At 43.7% G+C, this 21,718-nt stretch overlaps 1 protein-coding gene across 2 annotated transcripts; it reads right to left on the bottom strand.

Moving 5' to 3' along the window:
* Window positions 1-1,037: 1,037 nt before the first annotated feature.
* Window positions 1,038-19,787, bottom strand: AMD1 (adenosylmethionine decarboxylase 1). Of its 2 annotated transcripts, none has more exons than XM_073220779.1 (8): window positions 19,359-19,787; window positions 8,065-8,151; window positions 6,287-6,413; window positions 5,187-5,289; window positions 4,065-4,107; window positions 3,727-3,964; window positions 3,487-3,642; window positions 1,038-3,096 (listed from the first exon to the last, which is right to left on the bottom strand). In XM_073220779.1, the coding sequence occupies exons 1-8, from the start codon at window positions 19,466-19,468 to the stop codon at window positions 2,962-2,964; spliced, it is 999 nt and encodes a 332-aa protein (XP_073076880.1). In that variant the 5' UTR covers window positions 19,469-19,787; the 3' UTR covers window positions 1,038-2,961. The 2 variants fall into 2 exon arrangements, with proteins under 2 accessions (XP_073076880.1, XP_073076881.1); XM_073220780.1 differs by lacking the exon at window positions 19,359-19,787 and adding an exon at window positions 17,417-18,379.
* Between the last annotated feature and the right edge of the window lie 1,931 nt (window positions 19,788-21,718).

Raw genomic sequence — 21,718 nt, forward strand, 5'->3', positions numbered from 1 at the left:
GCTGTGCTTCACAGCCTAGAGAGGATGTGTAAGTGGCTGTGGCTGAAGTTTCCCAGAATTGTACTTAGGAGTAAAGGCAAGTGGAAGGAGAACTAGGGACAGACCAGTGGGTTTTGAGGGAGACGTGGTCAGTAGTAGGAATCCCGGCGGAGGGCTGCTTGTAGAGCCTGAAGGGAGGGATGCACTCCAGAGCAGTAGCAGGAAGGGCAGACGGACGAAGAACGTAGAGCTGGAAGGTGGGGACCCAGGAATCAGTGAATCGGTGGCAGTTACCTGGCTAGGACACTACCGTCCACAGTGTAGTATCACATTCACCATCAAGGTACCTGAATCTGATCAGGTGACACGACGACTGCTCATCAGTGTCCCCCAAACTCACCTGTTCCTAGGAGAGGAGCTGCATCTTATTACACACATAATACAACATCTTGCTTATTCTAGGATAAACCATTTCCTTTTTTATTCAGATTTTGGAAAATATTCTCTTATAAGCTTATTCTAAGAAAGACCGACCTGGATATACATTTTAATATCATTCTCAGCTAACTGTAGCTACTGAGCCTGAAGAGTTTAAATTCTGGCAAGTAAACGGTGAGACAGGTATGCAGCTGCAGGGCAAACGACCAGGCTCCACCTTTGCTCGGACACAGGCGACTTCCGGGCTGCCCCTCCGCGCCCCACCAGGGCTCCTCCAGCAAATGCTGGACGTGCCACCCTCACACTTTTCACTTCCTGAATCCAAACTCACAAAGGCACAGTCACCCCTACTACTTGGCCTTTCCACTCGGTCACATCCTAGCATAGCCCAAATATTTCATTTGTGCTTCAGTTATGAGGCTGCTAACGAATAAATTTTTAAATCTGAGTATAAATTATTCTCCCAAGAGCTTAAAATCTTTTCACAATTTTCAAATCTTACCAAAAAAATTGTATTAAATATTGATTTCCTCAATTATAAAAACTTCAGATGCCTAGTATTTGGTCATGTATACTATTTAAAAAATACATCAACAAAACACCTTCTGAATATCACTAGATGCTGAATTAAGCAAACTTTTATTGAAGCTTAAACTGTGGTACAGAAACACATTTCAAGTGATTTAAAGTCCAACACCATGAAGAGAAATCAATGGCACCAAAATTCTCCCTCCTCCGTCATACATACTAGGATCTATTTAGATTACTATCCAATCTATGGTTTTCATTTTTCTAGGCTTTGTTCCATTCAAATTTTTGTTTTCCAACATTAGATAGGTATCTTAAATCTACTAGAAAAAAAAACTAGACCTCAAGCCATTAAGGGTTATTCAATCCACGAGAACGCTGTTCAAGGTCAAAACCACTTCTGAGCGCAGGTTGGTCCTGACAGCACCGGCCATGAGGTGCCGAGCGCCAATACAGAACCGACCCGACCCACTGAGTGAAAGCTTCTTCAATGAAACTCTGGATCAACGTGCTTAAAATAAAAGGCTGAAGTGTTCCGACCACTTGATTTCAAACCAAGTAGATTTTATGTTTAGAAACACTAAAAAAAGTATTTCATTTGTAAATACGGAAGGAACCAAAAACACTGCTGTATCAATCCAGAATAAAAAAAATTTTGCAAGGACAAGAAATATAAAACTTAGTCACCTTGCCGTTTTACATCTCACAGTATTTGCAAATGCAACTAAAGATGCCAACTCTTGAAAGCCTGTATTTTGTAGTTTTACGGATGGCATCTGCTTACTGTGTATGTCTGACAGGCTGAATAGTTGTTTTTCTGAGCAGTACCCCTTGACTCTATGAGACCATGGTCACGAACAGGAGCAGGAAACGGGAAGTCGGAGTACGGGCATCACAGTGAAAGTGCTTCAGGCCCCAAGGCGGCAGATGCCGCGTCCCCTCGAAGCCAAAGCTGTGGGGCGTCACTGGCGGACACGGTCGCCAAAGTCAACACTAGGCGAACATTTGAGCTGCCTTGACTTACTGAATATCTTACATCCCCTAATAAACAGTGGTAAAGATTCTTTTCTATTACTGCTTAGCTAGTTAGTGAGGGCCTGGTACTTGTGAAAAGCGGGTCTCTAACGGGGAGCAGAGGCATGTGGTTTCCATGCATTCTGCCAGCACACCTCAGTATCAATCTGTGTGTCTTCCTTGACAATCAACTCCATCTGTCAGGATCTTCCAAAAACAGCCTGTGCCAGTGGAAGGACAGACTCCCTTCACCTTGGAAGCACGAGGTCCACTCCCATTCCCACTCTGGGCTCTGAGAGTAGTGCAAACCCACAATGTAACAGGGTACTGCTTTATTGGGGGTGGGGGTGGAGGGCAACACCATGGTGAGAAACAAAAACAAGCAATACAAGCAAGGACACAGCGCTGTTGAAGCGCTAATGCACCAAGTGACGGCCATAGTCATTATCTAGAGGACTCACTCGTGGAAGGAAAGTGTAATTGCTGTTGCAGAAACGTCTGTATGAAGTAGAAATTGATTTTAATACTATGAGTAGAGAATAAGAAAGTGGAGGTAACTGGATGTAAGATTCTGGCAGCAAAGAACAGTCCCAGATGGTCAGGCTGAGGCCCATACTTGATGAGGACAAAAGCCTTGTCTGTGGGGAATTTTGGATGATACCTGGAGAAACATTACACTGTGTGCAAACCAAATGGAACTGTTTTCACAGGTGTTGTAAAGTTTCATACAGTAAGAGGTTTTTTCTACATGCACTTCAATTTCACAGCGAGAGTGGTGGAGGGCAGCTAAACACAGGAGAGAGCATGCATGGAAGATACCTAGCCTAGCTCCTGGACAGTGATGCGCACGACTCAAAATGATCACACTACTGTTCCATCCAGAGCTTCCTGGAGCTACAAGGTGGTGTTTATGGAAAGCAGGGCCCCTGGTATCAGTATCTAAATGGCAGCACCACCTTTTATGTGTGTTTTCTTTTTGCGTCTTTTCTTCATTTTTCTTAATCAACTCTGCTGCTGCTTCTTAGCGAAACTGGTGAAAACAAAATTGTAATCATTGAACATAGCACTCTGACAATCAACACGTTTAAAACCTTCCATCTTCTGGGACGAAGAAAGCACGGTGCGACATTTAGAACTCTGTGGAAAAATTTAAAGCAACCATTAGTTCTTCCATCTACAGAAGTATTTTCAACAAAAGTCATGCAGTAAGTACTTCTATCTTTTATCTTAATGACACCGTGGCACTCGTTATTTTAGTTGCTTCCTATGAGCTGGAGGAGTGGGACAACCTGTGCAACCCCATGGCAGGCCTGTCAGCGGGGATGTGAGGATGGGAGGAGCCCATCAGGCGTAGACAGAAAACAGGGACTGCTGCGGTCTAATGCGACACATGAAGCGTCTCTACCCAGAGCCTCAGCCAGCCCACCGGGCACTCGGTTAACACGCACCGTCTCAGAAGGCAGCTGACGAAATGCTCACATCCCCTATTTCCTGTCAGATTTTATTGCCAACAACAGAACAAATTACCTGGTTTACAAACAGGGTGGTCACAAATTTTCCTGGCTTGAAGACTTCTACAACTTTCCTGATCAGGTCATCGTAGGAGGTCTGACTTAAGTTTGTTTCAAAGCTGACATAGGAGAATTCTGGTTCTGGAGTGATGTGAATAGTCCAGTAAGTTCCCTTAGAGAAACAGTTTTGCGTTAATGATGGAAAAGGGAACACTTAAATATTTAAATAATCATTAAGCAAGGTATCATAGCTTACATCCGATTTCATTCCGTTCATCGAATACCCACAAGGGTTGAACAGCGTGGCGTCAATGACAGAACCTGGTATCAGGTCACGAATCCCACTCTCACGAGTGACGTCCTTCGCGGTAACACCGTCTCTCGCGCGGAACTGGCCCATGACTGCCGGGTCGAGCTCGCTCATCAGGACTTCCAGGGTTTGGTCCGGCTGGCTGGTGGCCCGGCTCTCTGGGAAATCCAGAGTGTACAAGTACCTGGCACAGGGGTGAAGAGCTGTTTCTAGAAGTGGCAACTAGCAGTTTAAAATGCATTTTATATGGAACCAAAAAATCCACAAAACTGTGTCCAACATACCAACAGTCAGAATTCATACGTCCCATACAATATGCTGCTCCATCTGTTGAATGAGGAAAAAGTTGAATGAATTTAACAGATCCGTTTGACAGGATGGCTTCTTCCACCCTTCCAGGAACTAGAATGACACTGCTCGCCTCCAACCAGAAATGGTACCATGAAGGGAAATCTAAGTACCTGGTGGATGCACAGCAAGGCAGCATGTCCCCGGCCCTTTTGAGGGAAATATTTTGCTGGCTGTCATTTAGAGACACTTCTGCCAGGGAGGTGGTCTGTGCAGTGCTCAGAGAAGTACAGCCCACTCTTCCCTGACTCCACAAGGAAATCGGATTTGCTCACCCGTTATCTACACTCTCAAGTAAATACAAGTCATTTTATATAATACATCCTTTCCACATTATTTCAAAGCCTCACTCAACACACTGAATTAACAAAACTGGTAGATATTCACATTAATTTATACTCAGCATTCTCTACAAGTCTAGTGTAATTTCGTATTGGTTGATTAAGTTAAGAATGGAGATGGGGGAAGATCACATTTTCTTTTTAAATCATGCCTTTGACTTTGGGACGTTATTAAGTCATTCTAGGTTTCCAATGTTGTCTAGGATAAAAGGGTGGTAGATAATCTTTAGTTCCCTGACCTGAAGGCTCAAAAAGCAAGGTCAATAAATGAAAGTTTAGTAAACGGATGAAGAAAACCCTGCCAATTTGGTTGAACACTAGGATCTCACTGTGCCAACCCAGTTCCTGAATATATCCTGGACAATGTGTTCTTAACATGGACCAGTTGTCTCCGCATGGGTTTTCTGAGGTCACTGGACATTTTCCTAGATGGAGGGACCATGGTCTTCACGACCACTCTGAGCGACTGGCCAGATGAAGATGGCCACTCCCTCTGGCAGGTGATCGACTCTCTGATTTCCTTTTTCCATCATTTCAACAAATACTGACCTGAGGTGCATACACACACTATAAAAATTTACATTCAGCTACACCGATACATGCAACTATATAGTGTTACATTTGCATACATATGCTTTAAATACGTGTATATATATAATTCAGATCTGAGAGGATATACCCTCTTAAGCAAACAGGCTCCAATTATATTAAACTTACTTGGGAAAATTGCATTAAGAAACTCTATTTCTTCCTGGAAATTCCGGTGTGGGTACCCTTGGTGAGAAGGCTTCATGAAATTCTTTCGAGAATAAAAGAAGCTCTAAAAACAAAGCAAACAAGCAAACACAGATGTCATACAAAGAATTCTATCACCCTTCCTAACCAGCTATTTTCTACATAATGTGTACAAAATCAAAACTACCTCCACAAGTATTCTTCCCTACAAATATTTTCCCCTCTAACATTTAGCATGTTTTCCCTTTAATATGCTCAATGGGTGTGTAGTTGTCTGCTGGCTGAAAAATGAACATGAAGGCTACTGTGTTGAGAGCAAAGGTTCCAGAACGACCCCCAGGAGTTACTGGTACACCGAGCAACGGTTTCTAAGGTGTGGAGAGGGGCCAGCAGAGCATCAGGATGGGACTGGGTCAATGTGTTTCCAGAAATTGGACGCCTACCCTGATGGTGAAGGGTCATAGGGACGAGGTCCAATGCTTACTTCTGGAGCTTTTACACAGGCATATAAGCAAAGCCCATGGTAGAACCGTGTCATTTATTCTCTAAAGAGTAAGTGTGATCCCCAAACTACGAACATAACGCTCTCCATTTCTTTTGGGATCCGTAATTAACAAGAACTGTTTTAGGTCCTAATGACAAGCTGTTCTTAACCCTAATTAAATGGAGTATTAAAAATCAACATCTACTCATCAGAACAATGATGCCCTAAAACACTTTAGTTCCTGAGTGCTATCAGAATGTCACTCAATACTGATGGTTACTCTCTATGAAGTCTGGATAATTTTTCTTGCTTTCCCTTCTTGCCTTAGTTTCTCTACCATTCATAGGAACTATACTAAGCAGTTAACTATTTTAAGTGTCTGGTTTCTTCATTTCTTTCTCCCATTTGAGTTTTAATTCATTCTCTGCATCCTTCCTATTTTCTGTTGTCTTGAGCAAAAAAACCTAGCATTTTCTCATGGTAGGAGGATCATTACCCATTTCACTGGAAGCAGTACCTACACAAATATGCCAGGCATATCACAGAACCCTATCGTTTAGGACCAGAGAGGATTAAATGGTGTTTTTGGACCACTTACTTGAATCGAGTCAAACCCACTGTAATCCCTAGCAAGTTTCAAAAGAGGAACCAGCGCTTTCAGCAAGAGGGTGGTACCACATGTCTTCAAAATGAAACGTCTCTTGGAGACAAACATGCTACTCTCACTGCAGGCGAAAAAGGGACACTGTTAGGACCATGTTTATGCACTGTTGAGACGCAATCAATTACTGGACTATCTTTTACAACGCACACTTCAGTAGTTTTTTTTTTTTTTTGAGAGGGCATCTCTCATATTTATTGACCAAATGGTTGTTAACAACAATAAAATTCTGTATAGGGGACTCAATGCACAACCATTAATCCACCCCAAGCCTAATTCTCATCAGTCTCCGGTCTTCTGAAGCATAACGAACAAGTTCTTACATGGTGAACAAATTCTTACATAGTGAATTAAGTTCTTACATGGTGAACAGTACAAGGGCAGTCATCACAGAAACTTTTGGTTTTGATCACGCATTATGAACTATAAACAATCAGGTCAAATATGAATATTCATTTGATTTTTATGTGAATCCCACATTTCTCCCTTTATTATTATTATTATTTTTTTAATAAAATGCTGAACTGGTAGGTAGATGTAAGATAAAGGTAGAAAACATAGTTTAGTGTTGTAAGAGAGCAAATGTAGATGATCAGGTGTGTGCCTGTAGACTATGTGTTAATCCAAGCTAGACAAGGGCAGTAATACATCCATGGATGTAGAAGATTTCTCTCAAAACAGGGGGGAGGGGGTGAGGTTCTAAGCCTCACCTCTGTTGATCCCCAATTTCTCACCTGATGGCCCCCCTGCGACTGTGCCTGTCTTAGGTTGTTCCTCCCCTGAGGAATCTTACCTGTCTCTGGCTAACCAGTCATCTTCCGGGGCCATACAGGGAGATGTAAAGTTGGTAAGTAAGAGAGAACGCTTCAGTAGTTTTAAATGTTAAGGTCCCAAGGAAGCAAATGATGTGCTACAGTGACCTTCCCGTCCTATTACAGGAACGTGAGTTCAAAGCTCAGGAACCCCACGGAAACAGGTCTTGAGACAGGCATGAGTTGTATGAACTCATTACCCAAACCCTCTGCTGCCACTAAGCTTTCCTCCCCATCTCACCTATCCTGAGACTCTGCCTCATCCCCTACCACCTGTTTCGGTGGTCACATTTTGGTGACGAGAGCGAGCGAGCAAGCTTCATGAGGAAAGGAATGTTTTTGCTCATCATTATATCCCTAGGGCCTGGCACATGAGTGTTTGACAGACATCTGTGCCTGTCCATCATGCTCAGTAAGGAGTGTGTGCCGGAGTCGTCCAAGAGCCCCAAGGCCCACCGTGACGTAAGAATTTGACGTTTTACTGATTACGTCAGCTCTGCCCTGCAGAGCGGCCACGAGGCTTCCTTCTCACACAGCCTGACCTGCACAAGCAAAGTGGCTTCTGCGAACCTCCCATCTTGAGACTGAGGGGCCCACGCTAAGGAGGAAGGGCTGCCTCTGGGGCTGCGGGGGGAGGCCCAGTGCCATCCCGCCCTGCTTTACAGCCACTCCCTGCTAACTACCAGGGGGCAGATCCGCAGCACCGTGGAGAGCTGTCGGGTGAGACTTCAAAATATACTGCCTAGGGACACCTCAAATTGACGTTTTATTTTACACTGTATTTTTAATAGTAAAGTAAAAACATGTACAGAACTAAGATCCAGAGGAACAACTTACTGTTCCATGTAAGTATGATTCACACGGAAATGGGTTAGCTAGTGACACCTGTGTGGCAGGACTCACCTGAGTACATAAGCTTCCTGCTTGTCAGTTTTTGTCACACTTATGATTGAACATTGCACATCCTTCAAAAGTATGTCCCACTCGGATCTATTATTTAACCAGAAAAAAGGATGATTAATTCCTAACAGTATTTGCCTACTCATAAAAATTACAAAGCTCTCACACTTAAGTTTTCCTGATTAAGGCTATACATACTTTCCATGTCACCACATTCTTGTTCCAGCTTGTCTTATAAATACCAACATCTAGTCTCTTTCCAAAAGTGACGGCCCCACCAAATAAAATGGGACACATTTAATGATATAAAAAAGACTAATAGAATAATGTGAATAAACCACGTACAGAGAAATTTAAAAAGCCAGTAAACAAAGGACTGTCATTACCTCTCAACAGTAAATTATTAAAGAAATGCAAGTTAAAATGAGATGCTTTTTCATACCCATCAAATTCTCAGATTTTTAACCTCAGTATATGAATTACAGTCTGAAAAACACCCTTTCCCTCATGGTAGATTTAAAAGCCTGACACAGTAAGCTGGTGCTATTTTAGAACCTGCTTATATTTTCTGTGATCAAACTGGCAGCCACTCACAGTATCTAGTGGTGTCTGAAGTCTAGAAGCACTGTCAAAGAAGTGAAAAATGCCACCGGCTGGTAATTTACAGCACAAGCACACCCATTCAGATCTTGGGAGCGATATATGCTAACAGGATCAGAAAGCCCGTTTCAACCATGTCAATGAAGTCTGCAGTACACCTAAGGAAGTGCCACTGTGAACAGGAAGGTAACACGGAACAGCTTCAATTTTCCACATTAAAGGCTTGAAATATTTTTTAAGTTCTTAGTATTTAGTATTTAATAGGTTCTCCTTCTAACCCTAAATAAATGGTGTATTATGGCTAAAGTTTTCTTATCCAGTTAAGATCCTATAAGAGAAATCTTCAAGAGCACAGCCAGCACAAAACCCAGGGTTTCATTCTTTTCTATTAAAACACACCACACCACCCATCAATCCTGCTAGAATTCTGTACCTGTTTCATCACTTTGCTCAAACAACTGTTACTATAACAGGCAACTGTATGAATATAACAGAAGGCAGTACTTCCTAAAGTAGGCCAATTAATTAACTGAACAGCTCTGAGACCCACCTGAAAAACAAACGTGTGCTTATTAGCTAATCATAAGAGCCCATGAGCCATGCCTTTACCAAGCAATTTTTAAGAAGAGCTTAACTACTAGCCTTCTTTTTAAAAGTTGCTAATAACTGGTTTTATAAAATAAAACTGGCCATTTTTTTGCATTTAGTTTTTTTTTAAGTGGCACAATTTGTTTAGGGAAGGAAAAAAGTTACCATTAAGACCCAGTTCTGAGTGACACAAACTTAAAGACTGTTTTAATCCTTGTATTTCAGGGTGCCAAGTAGCAGCTTTGAGTTTCATATTGCTTTCTAAAACTCACAAAGTTCACTAACGTGCAAACATTTCAGAACCCACAGTATTTCAACTCCACAAATAATATGCTGTTAATGCACAAAGGCTCGAGCAGACCTAAAGGGAAGCACAGGGCTCCAGTGGAGGCTGCTGCTGCTGCTTGTGACGTTCGTGGTGATCACATTGATTCTGGTGGCTTGGTCACTTAACTGGTGGGTAATAAAACCTATTCCACATGACTAATGAGATTAAATTACCTAATGCACACAGAATTCCCCTACTTGACAAGAAGAATTCAAATACAGATAGATGATAAAGGTAAATAATAAAAATACCCACTTCGAATATAAGTTTTAGTGACTGGCACACATGGTATCTGTTGACTGTCTTTTCCTTTGGGAGACGTCAAGAATTTCCTGGTTGTTCACAGGTGAAGTAATTTATGAGTGCACCCTGGACATTTTGATCATGTTATAGAACTTTAAATCTCATTTGAACCCTATGATTTAATGGGATTTTTAAATCTAATGCTGATAGTTTAAAAACCGTAAAATTCTTAAAAATTAAAAAATCGTATTAGCAGGCAATTGAAGTGGTTACTGGCAAATGGTCACTAAGTTCTGTCTTTAAGTTCTTATCCAACTTCTGTGGGTCAGGCTATGGTCTCCCTTCAGTCACGAAAGCCTCTGTCATGGGATTCTGGTGCTTCCCGCTTCCGTGGGGCCCACTGAGGTCAGCGTTCGGGGGAGGGGAGACCTGACAAGAGGTCTATCTCCAGACTACATAAGGAACCCCTCTAACAAAAGTAATCTTTGATAAGCAAATGGTCAATAAACGTATGAAAAGGCCTTTGAAATGCTGCTTAGTTCTTAGCATCGGATCCATTCGAGCGCTTGCTTCAGCTGTGTTCTAAATCTTTACGGGATCACCTTCCTCACCACTCTTCTTTTCCTTAGCCTCCCTGACAACTCCTGGCTCAGGGACAAGAAGCCCCCATTCCTGGTCCTCTGGCTAGAAAAACAAGGCTTTAGTTTTCCACTCCGCAGCAGGCTGTCTCTGAAGGTCTCCCCCACTGGGGCCAAATGAGGAGAGGAGAGGCACAAAAGAAGCAGGGATCACTCTGACATCCTTCGCTCTGGAGACAGTGCCTCTGGTCAAGAAGGGTCCCCCCTTCCTTACAGCATTTTAGGCATCTGCCTTGCCGTCACTGCTACAGACCGCCTGAGCTGCAGGCAGAACAGGAGAAAAAAATACGAAACAAGGGCTCTCTTCACTCTCTGACCCAAACAGCCCCGCCCCTCGCCGCCATCCTTCTCTGCAACCACAAAAAGAGGGTCTCTCTTGCAGCATTTTGTCTGTGCCCAGTGAGCACTTCCAGGTTCCTGGCAGCTTGAGGCCATCCCAGGAGATGCCCAGGAAAAAAAGCAACAGGAAATCACAGCTGTTTCCATGGTAGTTGTAGTTTTGGTGTCCTTCTTCAACTCACCTATTACCCTTTACTTCTAATCCTCAGATAGCTGATCCATGCATTCTATCCAGGGTTTTCAAGTTACATTTGTAAGAGAAAAAGAGTCAAACCTGCTCACTCTATCTTGATGGCAATCAGAATGCTCGTGCACTCACTGATCATTAGTTAATAGATTCTGCAGCCAAACTCTTCCCCACCTCAAAGAAACCCTCAAGTAGGATTTTGCAAAGTCACAGTATGATAGAAAGCAATTGCTTTAAGACTTATTGGATGGCTATCAACCAACTGATTATAAAGATATACTTAGGGGAACTGCTATGTTCAAAGAATAAACCAAGGGGCAAGAGAAATAGGAGACATAAAACTGTAGTCAATACAAGGCTATGCATGTGCATAAAAAGAAGCTGGAAAACCAATCCTAAAGTAGCTGAGAATTTCAGCAAATTATTTTGTCATATTTCTATGGGGAAAATAAGCCTCCCTCTTGTAAATAAAACTTTTTTGGACCCTAGGCACACCTAGATCATGATAAATGTCCTGCAGAAATAGCATGCTCTTTACTAATGACAGTATATGGATTGAATTTTAGTCACTATGCAGAAAAGCAAAAACATTAATGCCATGCCGTATTCTATATTTAAAAGTTTTCTTAAAAGAAGGTGGTCTAAAATGATTTCACTCATTTGAGTATAACAAAGCAAAACTGAAGAACAAAACAGCAGCAGACTCAGACTCCAAGAAGGGACTAGCGGTTACCAAAGGGAAAGGGGGTGGGGAGGGCGGGAGAAGGGGATTAAGGGGCTTTATGATTAGCACACACAATATAGGAAGGTCACGGAGAAGGCAGTACAGCAAGGAAAAGACAAGTGGTGACTCTATAGCATCTTACTACACTGATGGACAGCGAGTGCAATGGGGTGGGGTGGGGTCACTTGATAATATGGGTGAATGTTAAAACCACAATGTTGTTCATGTGAAACCTTCATAAGATTGTTAAAGGAAATCTGAGAGTATTTATAAGGGAAAAGATACTTAAAATGACAAAAAAGAATCCTATGTCCTCTACTTTGGCAAGGCTTAAAATGGATATTGACTACATTTTTAACATAAAAAGTAATTTGAAAGTAAACGCCTCAGGTCTAATGATCTTGGACAAAGGTGCAAACAACAGGGAGGCCATTACTGTCACAGAATGGTGATGGGAAAAAACGGGTAATCCTCACCTCATGAGAAAGGAAGGTGGACCCTTACCCTACACCATACACACAAACTAAAGTGCTTGCTTCCAGACCTAAATTAACATTTAAAACTATTAAAAAAATATAAGAAAATAGGGAGAAGCTCTGGGACACTGTATCTGGCAATGCTTTCTTGGATATGACCAGCAGCACAGACAACAATAGCAAAAGGATGGAAAGGACCTCGATCTTAGTAACTTTTTGCATGATAAGAAAACAATCAACAGAGTGAAAAGACAATCTCAAGAATGGGGGGAAATTATCTGCAAATCATACCTGACAAGAGGTCTATCTCCAGACTACATAAGGAACTCCTCTAACAAAAGTAATCTATGATAAGCAAATGGTCAATAAACGTATGAAAAATGTGCAACTAAATGTCAAAGAAATGCCCACCAAAACCTGGAGCCAGTGCCTCATGCCCACTAGGGACACCTCCTCTCCAAACTAGGAGAAAAGAACAAGTGTCCGCAAGGACGTGGAGCACTTTCAACACTGGTGCACTGTTGGTGAAAATGTAACGGTGCCACCATCATGGAAAACAGAGCACAGTGTGGACATTCCTCAAAAACTTAAAAAGCATTATTACCATACGGTCCAGCAACCCCACCTCCAGGTATATGTCCAAAAGAATTCCGAACAGGATCTGGAAGGGTATTTACACCCCTGTGTTCACTGTTATGCACAACTGTCAAGAGATGGAAGCAGCCCAAATGTCCACTAGGGGATTAATGGGTGAAGAAAACGTGGTACTTATGTTCAATGGATTATCTGCCCCTGAAGGTAATCCTACCACCTGCTACAACATGGATGAACCCTGCAGATGTGATGCCGGGTGAAACAAGCCATCACAAAAGGACAGGTACTGCACGATCCCTCTCACATAAGGAGCTCATATCCTCCTATGAAGTATTTGAAGTAGTCAAAATCATCAAGGTGGTTTTGGAGGACGGAGGGAGGGAAAGGGGAAGTTAGTGTTAAACGGGCATAGTCTCAGTTTTGCAAGATGAAAAAATTTGAAATATGTTGCACAATATGAATATACTTACTACTACACACTTAAAAAATGGCTAAAGTGGTAAATTTAATGTTAGATACTGTTTGCAATAAAAAAATGACCAAGGAACAGAATATTGCTGGCAGGCTTTAGAAACCCTTCAGCGCAGGGTGTCACGCACACCTGAGGGACCGGATCCTACCCTCAAGATCCAGCAGAATGCAGACACTCTGCAGAGGGTTGCCTGGAAACTTGCATTTAAAAGGCATCCCTGATCAGATTCCTCTAGTATATTTCTTCAAGCAAAAAGCAGTGGTTCAGGTTATCAAGTAATTTATCCAACGCCATACAACTATTCAAAGTTTTTCTGAACTGGGATATCAGCTAAAAGCCTAAACCGTTGCATACTCTCCTTACCACATTCCAGTCAGGCCTTTACACTTTATCCAAGGTAAGTCTTTGGATCAAAAACCATCCTCTGAAAACAAAAAGCATCCTATAAGGTAAGACGATTTTTCCATAAAGCCTGGGCTGTCCAGAAGTTAAATTCTGAGGGTGCTTTCCCAGGTCAGTTAATTCAGATACACAAAGAAATCAACCTTCCCCTTTTGTTCGAAGAAATCAACCTCAGAATCCACTGCTTATATAGTTATAATCACAGTATTCAAATTCTCTTTCTCAAACTTTTACCTAAAATTCAAATCACCATCAGTGCAATTCCTACATTCAATTGATTATTACTTCCAATGTGTACATCTTTGAGAAGGGTGATTTGGCAGATAGCAATTCAAACTTTTGAAACTGATACAAGGAATACAGAAGCTTAATTCAATAGGAAGCTTTTCTACTTTAAAAACATTTGTGCTAACAGGTTTCTTGGCAATGGGTTGAAAATTCCTTCAATGTAAATTACTGATACTGCAATACGGTGCAATGATGTATTCAAGTAAGGCATGAGTTCTGGGCAAGTTAATACTGAGCTGTAATTTACTCTCTTTGGAACTGCCCCAATCCTTTACTGAAAATTGTATTTTAGCTTACAAAATTTGAGCGAAGGACAAAGATTAGCATTATAGCCCACCAATTCTAAATGTCTTTTCCAATATTAGAGAGTCTAGTTTTCATACGTTCATGTAACTGTGAACATAAAACACCTCTTTCTAACCTTTCCACAATTAAAAAATACTCTCTTCTCCTCCACTACAATTTTCCATATGAACCCACATCATCAGTAAGAAAGCTCAGGTCTGAGGCGAACTCTAAAGCAAAAAGGAAAGCCAGTTTTATAGTCCTTAAATATCAGAATAAACTAACTTCCCCTCCGCATCAGTTTATTTTCTAATGGACTCCCTCCCTATACCTGTCCTTTCTTATAGAATAAAAGGCTTCTGTTTGGTCCAGCAACTCTATGACATTATCATATGTGGCTACTGGTTTCAACGTCCTTTTGAAATCTGAAAAATCTATAGAGAAAACTGCAGATTAAACCTAAAATACTATTCCCCCTTTTACATTTCAACTTCACATATAGTGTGTAACACATCATCTTAGAATATCACCTATTCCTTTACTCATTTGGATATTCACGGACTGCTGTTTTTCTCCAACATATTGTTAACCAGTATTCTTTAATGCAAGCAATACCAGACAGGATTTCCTTCTTGAAAAAAACAAAACAAAAACTACATAGTGTCCTTTTTGTCTCCCTTGAAAAATGAGTAAAAAAGATCCTCAGTATCATGCAATTTATTTAGGTTACACTCAAGGTAAATTCTAGTAACTGGCCTATAGAGGGTGGGAAATGTTTAAGAGAAAAGGTGAACATTAAGGTAGAGGGTTCCAGCTGGACTTGAGAGTTAAAGCTTGGAAAGATGATCCAATTTTCTCCTTCAAGGGTATTCTATTCCCTCATATCATACAGAAAAAATCAATACCAGATGGAATGCAGATCTATCCAAACATGAAAAGTAAAACAAAATTTAAGGGGAAAAACAAACATTTTCATTAACTCAGGATGAGTAAAGAAAAACAGAATTCAAAACTGCTAACTATTAAATGAAAAATAATGACAACTGGACTACATTAAAATTCTAAACTGAAAATATCATTAGTAGAATGAAAAGGGAAGTCATAGTTTATTTGTTGTGATACACAAACTGGAAATAATTCATCCATAATATATAAATAAATAAAGATTTCCTACAAAATGAAGTCATCCCCAAAGAACTAGGCAGACTTGAACAAGCATTTCATGGAAGATACCACCCAAAGGGTGAGTAAAGAAATGAAACGATGTTCTACTCCATTAGTTTGGTGGGAAATACCCTCATCCTGGATATATTCACACCCTATGACTTAACAATTCCACTCCTGTTTATACATGTATATCTAACAAAGCATACATATTGCTCACTAAGACACAACAGTGTTCATAGCAATATATTTGTATTAGCAAAATGGAAACTACTTATATACTCATTAACAGCAGTAGAGTGGGAAAATTATGGTATATTGACAAAAAATACTACATAGTTTGAAAGTGAACTACAAAACCTCAGTGTTGACCATAGGAGGCCTCACATAATGCACACTAAATGATCCCATGTTATACAAAGTTCAAAAGTAAGGAAAGCTCATCTATGGTGTTTTAGAGGTCAGGTAGAAGGTGGGAGGATAGTAATTGCAAAGTACAATGGAGACTTCTGGAGTTACATTCCTTAGGTCTGAATGCGGGTTACATGAACACGATCAGTCTGAAAATTCAGGATGTACTTAAAATTACTTTGTGTTACGCTTCAACAAAATTTCAGAAAAACAAAATAGCTGTATTCAGAAGATAAGCTGTCCTACTAATAGCCCAGTTTTTTATATCATATATTTTCTCTGGCAAATTGCCAGTTCCTCCAACTCTGCTGGAATATTTCCTTCAAATGACCCTATGGTTGTTCTCTTGGTTCAAGTCTTGGGAATAATTTTCATCACAAATTCTTCAAACCCCACACTGCTTCCAACTAAATATCGCTGATCTTATACTTGATAACAGCTTTTCTCTAAGATCATTTTAGCAGCTTTCCAAATTCACATTCCTTTTCATTCTGTACAATCTGGGGGCATATAATGCTCAAAGTTTACTCAGTACAGATGCTAACTGCTAGGTTTACATCTATGGGATGGAAGAGGGAGTTTACATGTGAACAGCAACCAGAATTATCTTTTGGTTTGTAGCAGGAAGTACAACATACATGCCAACAATGACTAGATCACTATTTCTACCAGTAAGGTATCCAGACACTGGAAAGATGAATTTACTACGCAAAAAATGACCAGGTTCTGTTTGAGGTACACACCCATTCATTTTACTCTATCGCGAAGACCTTCAAATTCAAATCTTTTCCATTTACATTTTATCTTCAAGACTTCTGACATACATATACCTGTGAAACCATCATACAATAGTGACCACCTCCATCAGCCTGTCCCCAGGGTCTCTCAGGCCTCCGTAATTCGCCCTTTCCCCTTACTCCCATCCTCAGCAGCCACCTGTCTGTCAGATTATCAGGCATTTCCTGGAGATTTGTAAAATGGTATCTTGTGGTACTTTTGGTGGGGCTTACTTACTTACTCCAGCACAATTATTTGTTGCATGTAACATTAATGGTTCACCTGTTTATTACTATGTATTCTATTGTATGGCTATGGCACATTTTGGTTATCCATTTGCCTGTTAGTAGAGATTTGATTCCAGTTTGGGAGCGACTACAAATAAAGCTGTTATGTATTTACTTACTCAAGAGAGTAGGGAAATATGTTCATACAAGGACTTTTACACGAATATGCATGAGTGGCCTGGCAACAGATGTTTAACTTATGCCAAACCACTTTCCAAAGTGGTGATACCGTTTTTCAATCACATAAGCAGTGCTTAAAAGTTCTGTTATCTTCACAGTTATTCAGGGTTTGAAACCAAAAGTTACATAAGCTCCAAAAAGAGGTCGAGTGTCTACTTAGAATGTGTAGGGAAGGTTAGAATTGTTTCTGCCTTGAATGTCATAAAGAATATTCCAGTGAAACCATGTGGGACTAGAGTTTCCTTTATGGGGATGACTAATGACTAATTCAACTTATGCAATGCTTATAGGACTACTTAGATTTTCTATTTCTTCTTGCAACAACGTTGGAAATAAAAATCTTTCCATTTATTTTCTTGTAACATAATTTACCTTTTAAATGTCTTTAGCAAGGCCTTTCTGGCTTCCAAGCTTTTATCTCACTAAATAAAAAGAAAGCTATTAAAAACGTCTTATTCCATGGAAAAATTAACGAAATGAAGCATATACCTCAACACCGAAAAACTATTTAAAAAATGGAGGACCTAAACAGACACTTCTCCAAAGAAATACAGATGAGCAACAGGCATACGAAAAGATGCTCCACATCACTAATCATCAGGGAAACGCAAACCAAAGCTACAATGGTATCACCTCACACCAGGCAGGATAGCCTCGGTGACACTCAACACTGCAGTGACACTTATCTCCTCTACTTGAATAGAAATACATAGCTAGGGCACCTCCAACGTGCAGCCTTTCAGATTACAATTTAATAATATTCTTTCTTCTCCAGCCTTCTTGCTTTAAAAGGAAAAGCAGATGATTTTGCCCTTAAGTACAAAGAATCACAACATTTATAGCGTCTACTATGTGTCACACACTTCAAGTGCTGTACCCCACGTAATCCTCACAGCTGCCCTGTAAGGTACCGTTATTGTCTGTTTTATAGACGAGGAAACTACTAATGGCCATGAACTTAGCCACTTCATTATGCATTAGTCTTCTGGATAACTGGTAATCCATTTAAGGTCTCTGGGGCCCATGCCCCAACCTCTCAAGAGACCAGAGGCGATGATTTACTCTGGCCAGACCTCTGATTTTAAGTGATACGTATTATCTAGCATCTACTTTTTCAGATTTTTAAAAATCTCCTGTTAAATCCCACACAGTGCGTCCTTGTGCTTATCAGCAAGTCACGAAAAATCTCACTGATGAACCTCTGAGTTAAATCCAATGAACTTTTCAGTTGTTGTTCTATCTACAACAACTGAAAGGTGGCAGTACTCTCTCAAAATAGTAATACAAAGTCATTACATGTCCACAAAATGCACAGCACTAAAACATGAACTCGACAAAATATTACGTCCCCGAAGGTTTAACTTCTGCTATCATCTTAAGAGCCACATTGAAGCAGTTAGACAATTTCAGCTGATTTAAGTACAAAGGGAAAGTAGTTGCAAGCTGCTTTCTCTAAGTCTCTCGCTTTATGCGTCAAGGAGCTCTCCTTAACAAACCAAAAAAAAAAAAAGCCAAGCTTAAAATCCTGGTATTTTTTCCTCTCAAGAACTCAGGGAGGAAAAACCCTGTTCCCTTTACAAGCACGTGTGCTTACAAATAAAGCTTCAAAGCATTTGAATAACCAGAACAAAACGCTGCTACTCCTTTTCTACGACCGCCCCTGCTCAGCAGCTCTGGCCTGACGATCCGGTCCGTGGTCTCCCCGGACGCGCGCCACCGGACCCGGGAGACCCCCGCCTACGAAATGCGGGGAAGGCCCGGTTCCCGGTTCTGTGAGACACACTGCCTCCCAGGATGCGGGTCCGGACCGCGGCGGGCCGAGCCTGGCAATCCTGAGGGCCCGCTCGACATTTTACGTGTCGCACAGGCTTGGAAATGAGACCCGTGACGCCCCGGCCAGCACGTGCTCTGCCGCGAGTAGCCGCCCCGCCCGCCTCGGCCCAGGCCCCGGCGGCGCCCGCGGCCCGGCTCCGCGGCCCCAGGACCTGCAGCCTCCGGGCCGCCCCGTCACAGGCTCCACGGCCCAAGGTCAAAGGGCTGGAGGCGCGCGGCGGCGCAGGCCGCCGTCCCCCGGCCGCCCCGGAAGGGTTCCGGTGTGGGGCGCGGGCCCGACCCCCGCGCCTCCCTCCGGGCCCGGACTCGCGCTTCACTCGGGCCTTCGGCCACACCTGCCGGGCCCGGCCGCCCCCGAGCGCGCGGCGGCGCCCGCCTCCCCGCGGCAGCGCCCGGCCGGCGGCGACGGCAGCCCGCGCGGCGCGGCCGTTCCCCCGCCCGGGCCCCCGGCCCCGCCCCGGCCCGGCGGGCGGCGCCCCACCTCGGGATGGTGCGGAGGTCCCCGGATCCTTGGCCCGCGTCGGGGTGCTGCCGGGAGAACCAGACCTCCAGCAGCTTCTCGGTGCCTTCGAAAAAATGTGCAGCTTCCATCACCGTGAGACCAGCGAACAACCAACAACCACAGAAAATCAACTAAATTAAATCTCTTCGCCGCCGCCGCGGACTGTTCCAGCTGTGTTACTAAAGTTCAGGTTCCTTTTTTCTGCTATAGTTTTATATTAACTTTTTTTTAAAAAAAGGGTTAATAAAATCTTCCCGGCTTTTTTTGTGTGAGCGAAAGTTGAACGTTAAGTCTGTTGGAAATAGAGGCAGATGCAGTTCAGGCTTGTAGTCCGCTGTTTCCCCGTTAGCGAGCAGGGCGGGCGCTAGCTAATGTCGCCGGCCATACTGTGGAAGCGAGGGCGCGGCGTGCGCGCCGCCCTTATATACCCCGGCTCCGCGGCGGGCCGGACGTGACGCCAGGGCCCGCCCCTGCGGCCGATTGCTGCAGCCGCCCGTCAGTCACCGTCGCCGAGGCGCGGCCGGCACCAGCGCGGGGAGCTGCCCGCCTCGCTGCGGCGGGGGCCTGCGCTCGCCCCCACGCTGCCCCAGGGGCGGGCCCGGCGCCGTGCGGCCCGCGGGGGTCGGGGCCGGGAGGTGCGGCGGGAACGCCCGGGGGCGGGGCATGTGTGGGCGGGGCCGCGGGAGGGCGGTGTCTGGGGCGGCGGTTGGCCGGCGGATGCGGCCGTCGGTGCCCTCCAGGGCGCCCCTCGGGGAGCCTAGCCGGGCGTGGGGCGCAGGCGTGCGTCCGGGCCGCTCGCGTGGCTGGCGGGCTTCGCAGGCGCTCAGCTCGTGGGCGCGCCTCCGCTGGGGGGGGGGTCGAGCACGGTGTGCGCCACCGCCCGGCCTCCGGGTGGGAAGGGGCGGCAACGTGGCGCCGGCGCGCAGGGCCCGTCCCGCCCGCCTCCGCCCTGCGGCTGCGAGGACCGCCCCTGAGCCGGCGGGGGCGCCTCCCCCAGGCGGGCGGTGCTGCGGGGCGTGCGGGGCCGGGGGCCTGGCCTCGGCGCCGAAGACGGCCGCCCAGGCCCGTGGCCGAGTCCTGCCTTTCGCTCGGAAACGCGGGAGGAGAGACCCAGCCTGCCCTGAAAATTAACATTGTCGCAGAACAAAGGACCTTCCCCTGCCATCCTTAGAAAGTGAAATAGGGTAAGATAGGCACGAAAACCGAAGGAAAAAGACACGGTTGAGTTTGCACTCCAGGTTGACCCCGGACAATAACCGGCGGACAGCGTGAAACCTGTAGAAAGCAGCTGTGTGTAGGGTAGGTGTATCGGCGACTCTTGCCATGTTTTTAAAAGCATCACACTCAAACTGGGGATTGGGACAAAGGAGAAATGTTCTTTCACAATAATTCAAAGGAATGTGGTGGTTAAACTTGGGCTAAAGATAATGAAGTATTTGTGTTTTACAAGCTATCCTATTATTTGATGGCTGCTTACCGAAATGAACTCAGTCTACTAAACAACCTCAAACTAATTTAGTTTATAATTGCTTATAATTAGTTGCTATTCAATTACTATTATGCTTTTTCTGAATACAATTGTAGCTATTATTAAAGTGCCAAGAATCTTGGCAAGGTAAGTCCTTGTTAATTTGATAAAATTTAAATACAGGCATACCTGGGAGACACTGCAGATTGGTTTCAGACTACCACAATAAAGCGAGTCGAATTAATCTTCTGGTTTCCCAGTGCCTGTAAAACTTACGTTTGCACTATACTGTTGTCTGTTGGGTGCAAGAGCATTACGTCTAAAAAACAATATACATACCTTACTTCAAAAGATGCTTTATTGCTACCGACTTGTAGCCATCATCTGAGCTTTCGGAGAGTCACAGCCTTTCTGCTGGTGGAGGGTCTCCCTGCACGCTGACGGCTGCCGACAGATGAGGGGTGGCCGCTGAAGGTCGGGGCGGCTGTGGCAGTGCCCTAAAGTGAGACAACCCTGAAGTCTGCCACATCGACTGACTTCCTCGCTCCAGCAGTCTCTGGAGCATGTGACGCTGTTTGACAGCATTTGACCCACAAAAGAACTTCTCCAAACGAGCCAATCCCCTCAACCCCTGCCGCTTCGCCAGCTAAGTTCATGTCAGGCTCCAAACCCGTTGCTGTCCCTGCGATGGTCTTCACGGCACCTTTCTCGGGAGCAGATTCCACCTCAAGAAACCGCTTTCTTTGCTCACCTATGGGAAACAACAGCTCCATTCAAATTTGATCAGGAGATGCAGCAATTCAGGCACATCTTTAGGCTCCACTTTCTAATTCTAGCTCTCTTGCTGTTTTCACCACATCTGCAGTGACTC

The sequence above is a fragment of the Manis javanica genome, chromosome 13, assembly GCF_040802235.1.
Source record: "Manis javanica isolate MJ-LG chromosome 13, MJ_LKY, whole genome shotgun sequence".
Classification (NCBI taxonomy): Eukaryota; Metazoa; Chordata; class Mammalia; order Pholidota; family Manidae; genus Manis; species Manis javanica.

Bases quoted from the DNA above. Each gene is read 5' to 3' on its own strand.
- AMD1 (XM_073220779.1), bottom strand. From the start codon at position 19,468: ATGGAAGCTGCACATTTTTTCGAAGGCACCGAGAAGCTGCTGGAGGTC. The intron at 5,290-6,286 runs GTAAGTGGTCCA...CTTTGTTTTTAG, and splicing joins GTGGGTTTGACTCGATTCAA to AGCTTCTTTTATTCTCGAAA. The intron at 3,643-3,726 runs GTAAGCTATGAT...TGTTTCTCTAAG, and splicing joins TGAACGGAATGAAATCGGAT to GGAACTTACTGGACTATTCA.